This window comes from Nicotiana attenuata, unplaced genomic scaffold (genome assembly GCF_001879085.1).
Source record: "Nicotiana attenuata strain UT unplaced genomic scaffold, NIATTr2, whole genome shotgun sequence".
NCBI lineage: Eukaryota > Viridiplantae > Streptophyta > Magnoliopsida > Solanales > Solanaceae > Nicotiana > Nicotiana attenuata.
The window spans coordinates 25,871-36,431 of NW_017673334.1; the positions used below are offsets into that span (position 1 = coordinate 25,871).

Sequence of the window (10,561 nt, forward strand, 5' to 3'; positions counted from 1 at the left end):
ACCATTTTTGCCTTTAATGAGAAGCTTTTATAGCCATACAAATGGCATGGCCCCACAAACCTTTTACCCCTTAAGCTTTTAAGACCCCAACTTTCAAAAGTCTTCTTTTTTTTTCTTAAACTCCGTGCCGAGTCAAACTACCTCAAACAATATGAAACGGAGAGAGTATTTATTTTGGATTGGATGGAGTACTAGTCAACAATCATTTTAATAATGAAACTTAACACATTAATTCAGATTTCAGAATCCAAAACTGAGCTGCTCATTAATTGATTAAACTAATTTCAGATCTGGATAGACAGAGAGTCACAAATGTCAAAAGCAATTTATTATAGTAAGTAGTACTGTACATGGTATGAAGCCGAGGTACTGAGCACGTTTCGAGGTTTCAACTACCTAAACCAAATTGACAAACGAGAAAGCCACTTCTACAGGTTCTATACACTACCCCTACAGCTCAATATTCATTTTCTTCACCTTGTAACAGATCTAGAAGTTATTTGTCCAGATCGTGGAACATCGCTCGACTCAGCCTTCCCCTCCACACAACACTTCCGTCTGTGTGGACACTTATCATACACACTCAGTGAGGTGATACCAATCACTACAAGTATCTATAAAATATGGGTGGAAGCATAGCTGAGGAAACAAAGAGCCCCAAGAAGTCCACATGGAGTATAGCAGAAGAAATCAAGAAGAATCTTGAATTCATTGAAGAGGTGACTAGCAACGTTGATGAGGTCCAATGTAGAGTTCTTGTTGAAATTCTCTCCCAGAATGCCCATGTTGAGTACTTACAACGTCATAATCTCAATGGCCGCACTGATAGAGAGACATTCAAGAAAGTCGTACCTGTCATCACTTATGAAGATATTCAGCCTGATATCAACCGTATAGCCTATGGCGATAAATCTCCTATCCTCTGCTCCAAAACCATCTCTGAACTATTTACAAGGTTCTCCTCCGATCCTTTTTTTCCCTGAATAGAAAGTGGAGTATAAAATTCCTATATATCAATCTCTCTCATTTTGGGTTAGTAGATATTAAATTATGTAATCATCTCATTGAAAAGCTTAAGCTGTTGGAGAAAATACACTTTATCTACTTAATTATGTCAACAGTACATGCATGTTGCTCTTGCACGTGAATACACACACACACACATGTATACACATTCGTAATTAGTATTTGCTAAAAGGGAAATTTTGATGTACTACATGCAGTTCTGGTACGTCTGGAGGGGTAAGCAAATTGATACCAACAGTAGAGGGAGAGTTTGAGAGGAGATCAGTACAAATTCAAAACCTTGTGATGTCTGTGATGAGCCAAGTGGCTCCAGATTTCGGAAAGGACAAAGGGATGTATTTCATGTTCATAAAGTCTGAAGAGAAGACCCCAGGAGGATTACCAGCTCGCTTTGTCTCAACAAGTATTTACACGAGTCCTCATTTCAACTACAGTCGTCTTCATCACCCCCACTTTAACTACACTAGTCCGACTGCAACCATTCTTTGCTTAGACTCTTACCAAAGCATGTACTCCCAAATGCTTTGTGGCCTCTGCCAAAACCAAGAAGTCCTCCGTGTTGGCTCGCTTTTTCCAAGCGGCTTCATCAGTGCCATCCGATTCTTGGAGAAGCACTGGTCTCTACTTTGTAACGATATCCGAACCGGAACTCTTAACACCAAAATAACTAATCCATCAGTGAGAGAGGCAGTGATGGAAATCCTCAAACCTGACCCAAAGTTAGCTAATTTCATTGAGGCTGAATGCAGTAAAGATTCATGGCAAGGGATCGTCACTAGGTTGTGGCCTAATACCAAGTATGTGGAAACTATTGTGACTGGCTTCATGTCACAATATATACCGACCCTTGATTATTATAGCAATAGCCTCCCTCTTGTTAGTACCATGTATGCTTCCTCAGAATGCCACTTTGGAATCAACTTGAACCCTTTTTGTCAGCCCACTGATGTATCTTACACACTTATTCCCACCATGTGCTATTTTGAGTTCTTACCATATCATGGAAACAGTGGAGTTATTGATTCTATCTCCATGCCCAAGTTGCTTAATGAGAAAGAACAACAACAGTTGGTTGATTTGGCTGATGTCAAGATTGGTCAGGAGTACGAGCTTGTCGTTACCACATATTCTGGTATGGTATTTTCAAATACCAAATGAAAAGCTCTTGACATATTTTTTTCCATTTATCTGTCAAATTTGCCAACGCTTAGCTTTGCTTGAATTTTGTTCCATTTCAGGACTGTATAGGTACAGAGTGGGTGATGTGCTTCGTGTTGCTGGATACAAGAACAACGCCCCTCAATTCAACTTCCTATGCCGGGAAAATGTAATATTGAGCATTGGTGCTGACTACACTAATGAAGTTGAGCTACAAAATGCAGTAAAAAATGCAGTGGGGAATCTGATGCCATTTGATGCACATTTATCCCAGTACACCAGCTACGTCGATTTCACCACCATTCCAAGCCACTATGTCCTATTTTGGGAGCTGAGTGTGAATGACTCTACCTCAATTCCTCCTTCGGTCTTTGAAGCGTGTTGCCTCACAATTGAAGAATCTCTAAACTACTACTACCGCGAGGGCCGTGCGTCTGAGAAATCCATTGGGCCTCTAGAAATCAGGGTGGTGGAAACTGGAACTTTTGATAAGCTCATGGACTATCGCATTAGCTTAGGTGCTTCCATGAACCAATATAAGACACCCCCTTGTGTGAAATATGCACCCTTTGTTGAGCTATTGAACTCTAGGGTTGTGTCCAGCTACTTCAGTCCCATGTGTCCAAAATGGGCTCCTGGCTACAAGAAATGGGACAACACAACTTAAATGTCAAGATTTCTCTGCTTGTAGCTTCATTAACTATCCAGAAAAAAGACAACCATTTATGGATTATTGTAGGGATCCAAAATCATCCTAACTATATCTCTTTCATCATGACATGGTATGGATTTGTGTTTGTCACAAACAAAACATGGCACTGTACGTCCTTTTTTTTTAAGACACTCTTTATATTTTGTTCTCATTTAGATATAGACCCAGCGACAGAAGCCACTTCCATCTAAACGCTCTTCTTCTCCTTTTTCCTCCTCCTCCTTCATGCTTCTAGTTAATTTTAAATTGCTAAACTGAACTATAGTATTTATCTGTTGTAATATCTAGCTTGAACGAGCTCTATCTCTTGCTGTTTTCCTGTACAAAAAAATTTGAAACGAGTCCACTTTATGTTTCATATGACACCGCAAATGAAAGAAGATAGAGAAATGATATGATGCTACCTTTATTTTATTTTTTCCCATGTACATCTGCATTTCTTATTGTTGAAAGATGGGCAGATTTCACGGAGATATTTTAGGGACACTAATGTGATTGTTCCTTAATTAATATAGTTTCTTAATTACATGATTTTGTGGGATACATAGAGATTCAAATCTATCCTTAGCTGTAATCAAGCTCATGTTAATGATCTTATTTTGCATCTTGCTTTTCTCTATGCATAGAGGTTTATGGTATACTATTGCCACCGGAAGTTGACTTAAGTTTTCAAGTGCTTTGTAGGTTTTATGATTATCTTTATTGCATTCAACAAACTCACATGCCAATTTGTATTGATTGGGCTTATATTTCATTGGTTTAGGAAGCTATAAACTTTTTTAGTTTTTTTTAATCAATAAATAAATGCTACAGTTGCTCTCACAAATTATTCTACAGTAAATATCAGCAATAATCTATATCTATATCTATATCTATACTATATTAAAAGCACGAAGGCCCTTAGCAAAATGTCGTTCGCCTTTTTTACCCCTTTAAAATAGAGTTTTCAATGGACAAAATAGCCATTTGATTATTTCCTTAATATATAGGAATAATCATTTAATTATTTTCCTTATCTTTAGGAATAGTCATTTAATTATTCTCCTGATATTTAGAACTTTAATTTTTCTAACTCCTTCCAATTCTAGAATTTACATTCTAATACTTAGAATCTAACGCTTATTATGATTTAGTTATAAGCAAATTGAAATAGAAGAACTATACTTAACTTACGTCTCTAATCTGTAAGTAAAGAAAGTATCCTCTTTTATTTAGGAGTTAAAAGTTTTTTGGCAATTAAATAATTTTCAATTATTTGAGTTAGTAAGAGCTCCTAATATTAAGAAATTTAAATTTTAAATCTCTTGCTTAGTATTTAAAACATTAAAATTAACTAATATTTTAAGGACACACCTTTGATTTTATTATTGTTTGTTAAATAATATTTAGCCGATCATAAATTTAAAACCAATTAATTCATACAATTAAATTATCTTAGTGAAAGTAAAAACAAAATAAAAAGATTTTATGTGAAAAATTATGTTTGATTCTCTAGGTATCCAATAGTATATCCATTACCTTATAATTAAATCTATCTTCTACAAAATTTATGTACCAAAATATAAAAACACATTCTTAAATACTAAATTATCATTCACTATTATGATATTCTTTAACTCAACATCAAATGTTAGAAATACTTCAAAATGATAATTAACAATTGCACGTTAGATATATACAGTTCCATACTGTTATTATAATTTTTAAAAGTGTTATACTTTTTGATATGGGGTACACGTGCAAAGCGTGTATCCTAATACTATATTAAAAGCACGAAGGCCCTTAGCGAAATGTCGTTTGCCTTTTTTACCCCTTAAAAGTAGATTTCTCATTGGACAAAATTGTAATTAATTTATATTCCTAACATTTGTTATTTTAAATTCAACAAAAGTTTTGCTTATAAAATTCTTCCTTATTTGAACTATATAAAAATCCTAATATTTAGGAATTTAGACCGAGTAAGACTTTACTTAAATAATTTTTTTCCTTATTTACTTCATAATTAATTTTTTTTTTTTTGTTAGGTGTCTATAGCTATTTTTGATTTGTTTTACATTATTTTAGGTTTAGTTTATATAAAGGTTGTAGATTCCCATTTAAATTCTACCATTAAATCTGTAGAATTTACGTATAAAAATGTAAATGCACAACCTAATATCAAATTCTAGAAAAACTTTAAAAAAGATAATTGCATTATAATGTTTATATAGTATTAAAATTTTAATAATTACTGATATATGTACACGCGTAAAGCACGTAACCTAATTTTTTTTTGTATTTACACTTTTCTATATCTATTTATCTGTCTGTCTGTCCGTCTGTCTGTCTATCTATCTATCTATCTATCTATCTATCTATCTATCTATCTATCTATCTATATATCTTTATCTATCTATCCCTTAGCGAAATGGCGTTCGCCTTTTTTACCCTTTTAAAATAGAGTTCACACCAGACAAAATAGTCATTTGATTATTCTTCTAGCTAATTAAACTAAATTTATTACTTATTAGATCTTTCCTTATTCGACTCAAGTAAGAAGTCCTTATAATTAGGACTTTAAAATAATTAAAATTTTACCATACATAAATTTTATAATTAAAGTATAATTAAATTACACAAAATCTTATGCCTAATACATTCCTTATTTGAATTGGGTAAAATAACTAATCTTTAACACCAAAAATATGAACCCCCTCACCGTTTGGTAGGCATATAATTTGTTTAACTAAACATTTTTAAAGCTTAAAAGTACAAACAAACCCAAAAAAAAAAAAAATTATTGATTGGAAACATCGAGGATTTTAGATTTGAAAGAATTAATTAGTGTAGTTCCAAAGAACTAATTTTGAAAATTACCTACATAGTTTTTTTTAAATGTTAATTTTGAAAGTTAAATAATCTCAAAGTATAAGGTAAATACAAAATTTCTTGAAATAAATCGAACTAAAAATATATTTAAGGTACCTAACAATCCAGGAATATATTCACAAAGTTAAAGTTGGTCGGCATCTTCACTTTTGTAGCTTTAAAAAAGGGAAGATGCATAAGTACCCNTTATTTTAAATGTAATTATTTGCACCCTTAACGCTGACAACCAAACTCTTGGCAAGTAGTGAGCTACACGCGCCCCCACATATATTTTTAGTACTTTTTTTATTCTTTCTTCTTTTTCTTATCCTTTTTCTTATTTCTTATTATTCTCATTTTTTTGGTTATTTCATTCTTTTTTTTTTTGTTTTGGCCACCGGCGACATAAAATGGTGGTCGTCGGAATTTCACAAACACCATTTTTTCTGACGATTTTTTTGCCGGCAGTAGATTATTATCCCGATCTAAATGTGTTTTGTTTTATATATATATATATATATATATATATATATATATAAATTTTTTTCTTGAAAGTATAATTTATGTGTGGGAGGAAGAGCAAAAGAAATAAAGACGAATATAAGCTGAGAAAACTTTTTTCGGTTAAAATTTCAATACATCATTTTTTTTCCGGCTTTGGAAGGTTTTCTGATGATGAATTTTTTCTCCCAAATCTGAGTGTAATTTTCTTTGCTTATGAATAGATCTTTTTGAGAGTTTAATTTGTGTGTGAAAAGAAAAAATGGAAGAAAAACGGTTAGACACAGTCACCGGTGAATGAATATCCGCCGGAATTAGAGAAGAAACGAAAAAAAAGTAAAAGAAAAAAGACAGAGAAAAAGGAAAAGGAAAAGGAAAAAAAAAGTAAGAAAAGATGGTTAAAAAAAATAAAAAATAATTTGAAAATCATTTTTTTTTTTTTGCTTCTCACTCTCCTTTGGGAGAGTGAAATACACATACCCTGCCATGTTAGTGTTAAGGGTGCAACTAGTTCCATTTAAAATAAGTTTAGAGGGGTAATAGAGAGTGAAATACACATACCCTGCCATGTTAGTGTTAAGGGTGCAACTAATTCCATTTAAAATAAGTTTTGGGGGGTAATAGGATTCCCGCAAAGAAAAATGTGTAGTTGGAAATCCGGGTATAGGTTAGGGAGGTACTTATGCATTTTTCCTTTANTATTCCTTCAAACAAATAATTTTATGTTAATAAATTATATTAATATTTAAAATTTTGAATCCAACTAATTAAATATTTTCACCATAACTTTGACGGAATATTATTTAAGGATCAATGTTCGCACTAAAAACTTTTCGATAGACGAGTCTAATCTATCTATCTATATTGACACAATATATAATAAAAATAAATATTAACATGAAATGTTGATAAACTTTTATCCTTCATAAGTGTCGTTCATGTTAAATAAAAATTATAATTATAATTAATAATCTATTTTTAGTAGAACTAACATTTAACATTTAAGTAAAGGTAGAGCTTCTTTCTTTGGAGTTAATTAAATAGGATCAACATTAATCATCATTTTTAGGATTTACGCTTCTTCTTTTAACTTTATTACCTAACTCAAACGCAGTTCTTAAAAAAATATTTATATAATTTTTTTTAAAAATTTAATATTTATTGAGACAAGGTACACGCGCAAAGCGCGTACTTTAAGAGTAGTACTATATTAAAAGTACGAAACCCCTTAGCGAAATATCGTTTGCCTCTTTTACCCTCTAAAAATAGATTTCAATAACTCTGCATTTGACCATTCTGTCAATGTAATATTTATTTTTAAATTTAAATGAATGTTGCATTATTTATCTCTTGGTCACTTGCTAAATACACATAATTCATTCTTATTCTAAATTTTATTCACTTTTTATTAAGAAGCGCAAAAAACACGTGCAACACTAAAGCTAGTAAGTTATAAATTCATGAGGAAGTTTATTGATAGTATATGGGGTCATTTTCAGGAGGTTATCTGGCTGAAAACTGGGTATATTTATGGAGAAGAATTAGATTTTGGTCAAACATAAGGTATCAGGAAACTACCTTACCTGCTGGCTTCTGCCTTATGTGTCATCTGATTCTGACTTGATCTTTACAAATTTTACATTAAATCCTTTCTGTTGGATAGGACAGGGATGGCAAACGGGACAGTACGGGTTTAAGACTATATGGCACGGGACGGCTTTAAAGTTATGCGGTGCGGGAGCGGGTGCAGGTGCGGGACGGGTTGAAATAAATTTTAAAAAACTGATGCAGGGCGAGTTGCGGAAAAGATTGAACTTGATCTTCATCATGTTTGATTCATAATAATAAGATATGTAGTCTAGCAGGAAGACTTAAGATAGTTATATCATTTTTTAATATCTTTGCCTAATGATAGTTATACAAATAATTGTGCTGCTGTTGGCACTACAAAGCCTCCTCAGGTGTCACGATCCCGGTTCGCCCTCCGCGAATCATCGTGACGGCACCTAGTCCCTACGATTAGGTAAGCTTAAATTGCGGAAAGAAACCAAAATTAAAACTGGAATAAAGAAATAAACAACGTTTAAATGTGTCCCTCGACAAACACAATATTTAACTCTCAAAACCAATAAATAAATCCAAGACCCGAAAACCCATGAATCACAAGCTGCGAATATAGTAAAATGCTCTAACTCCGGAAAGTCTACATCAACAGTAAAGATAGAAGGGCTAATCACTATAAGAGAGAGAATAGAGAGAGACTTCTCGGTATGCGGACGCGGCAGATATACCTCGAAGTCTCCGTAGAATCGCCTCGCCTCAAGGATGGTAAGTCTGAGTAAAGGTACCTGGATCTGCACTTGAAAAACATGCACAGGAAGGGCATGAGTACACTACTGCAGTACTAAGTAAGTGCCAAGCCTAACCTCGGTCGGGTAGTGACGAGGAAGGTCAGGGCCCTACTGAGATTAAATAATAATATAAAGTTTGACAGTGTAGATAAGAGTAGTATAAATAAGTGCAACAGTAAAAATATCGTAGGATATAAGACAACTACAACCGATATAGAGGTAAACAATCACAAGGATAATAACCGGGGATCTCTCAGTATCCCGAGGATCTCTTAGTATCCTCAATATGTATATCCGGGGATCTCTTGGTATCCCGAGGATCTCTTGGTATCCTCAATATATGCTAGGGATCTCTTGGTATCCCGAGGATCTCTTGGTATCCTCAATATATATATCAGGGATCTCTTGGCATCTCGAGGATCTCTTAGTATCCTCAATATATGTGCCAGGGACCTCTCGGTATCCCGCACCTCAGCTCGATCATAAATACGTACAGGGGATCTCCCGGGATGCCTTCCCGTAGCCCCAAAATGAAATGCACAACAATAACAGAAAAATGATATACTCAATTAAGCTCAACTTCATACCAAGGCAAAACAGGTAATTCTAACCTGGCATGCTTCACGTAATACAAATAAGGCAGTTAAAACAAATGGAGCAATTTAGCAGAACAGACATGCTTCTCTAGACTAGCAGCTGACTAAGTTTCCAAATAATGTAAGCAAGAAACGGAAGAACACAATTTAAGGCTATTTTTAATGAAAAACCGGATTTTCAACAATTAGCACAAGTACACACTCGTCACCTCACGTACAAGGCATGTCAAGTATCACGATATCAATCCCAAGGGGAGAGTCCCCCACACAAGGTTAGACAAGCCACTTACCTCGAATCGGCTCAATTATCAACCCAAAACCACGTTCTTGCCACGAGTATTCGACTCCAAATGGTCCAAATCTATTCAATTAAATTTTATAATGTAAATAACACTTCAAGTAACTGATTCTACAATTAAATGATAAGCTAATACGCGAAATTAGGTAAAATGACCAAAATGCCCCTCGGGCCCACGTCTAAGAGTTGGATGAAATTTATATTTCCAAAATCCTCACACTATCACGAGTTCATACATACCAAGCACACTGAAACCGGAATCCAAATGACCCCTCAAATTCCCATTTAAAGTCTCTTAAATCCCAAGCCCCAATTCTTCAATTTTAGGCCTAGATTCCATGATTTATTAGGTAGATTTCACATTAGAAGCGAGTTTTAAGACCAAGAATCTTACCTCCAAGTGATTCCCCTCGAATCCCTCTTCAATCCCCTTCAAAGAGCTCCAAAAACGATTAAAATGGTGGAAATAAACCCCAAAGTCGCGGAACCCCTTTTAAAACATTCTGTCCAGCAGTTTTCGCATTTGTGGCCTTGGGACCGCTTCTGCGGTCCCGCATTTGCGGAACAAGGCCGCATCTGCGACTTAACACTTAAGGACCAATTTCCGCACCTACGATTACCCATCCGCGGGTGCGGTACCGCTTCTGCGGTAAACTACCCGCATCTGCGGAACTTGCTGTTTCTCCCCAAATCCGCTTCTGCGGTCACTGAGCCGCATCTGCGGCGCCGCACCTGCGGAACCCAAACTGCAAGTGCGACTATGACAGAACCAACAGCTGAAGTTGCAACTTTAACTCCAAGATTTCCTCCGTCAACCACCCGAAATCATCCCGAGGTCCCCGGGACCTCAACCAAAGGCACCAACAAGTCTAATACCACTGTCCAAACTTGTACCAATCCTTAAAACACCTAAAACAAAATCGAAACCTCAAATTAACCATGGATTCAAGCCTAAGAACTCCAAATTTCTCAAAATACTCTTTCGATCAAAAAGTCTATCAAACCTCATCCGAATGACCTGAAATTTTGCACACACGTCACATTCAACACTGCGGAGCTACTCCAACTTCCG

General features: G+C 34.8%; 1 protein-coding gene across 1 annotated transcript; it reads left to right on the forward strand.

The window, feature by feature from the left end:
• Positions 1-312: 312 nt before the first annotated feature.
• On the forward strand, positions 313-3,310 carry LOC109216079 (indole-3-acetic acid-amido synthetase GH3.6-like). Its single transcript, XM_019380208.1, has 4 exons — positions 313-434; positions 509-955; positions 1,224-2,158; positions 2,265-3,310. The coding sequence occupies exons 2-4, from the start codon at positions 624-626 to the stop codon at positions 2,849-2,851; spliced, it is 1,854 nt and encodes a 617-aa protein (XP_019235753.1). The 5' UTR covers positions 313-434; positions 509-623; the 3' UTR covers positions 2,852-3,310.
• Positions 3,311-10,561: the final 7,251 nt, after the last annotated feature.

Bases quoted from the DNA above. Each gene is read 5' to 3' on its own strand.
- LOC109216079 (XM_019380208.1), top strand. From the start codon at position 624: ATGGGTGGAAGCATAGCTGAGGAAACAAAGAGCCCCAAGAAGTCCACA. The intron at 956-1,223 runs GTTCTCCTCCGA...TACTACATGCAG, and splicing joins ATCTCTGAACTATTTACAAG to TTCTGGTACGTCTGGAGGGG. The intron at 2,159-2,264 runs GTATGGTATTTT...GTTCCATTTCAG, and splicing joins TGTCGTTACCACATATTCTG to GACTGTATAGGTACAGAGTG.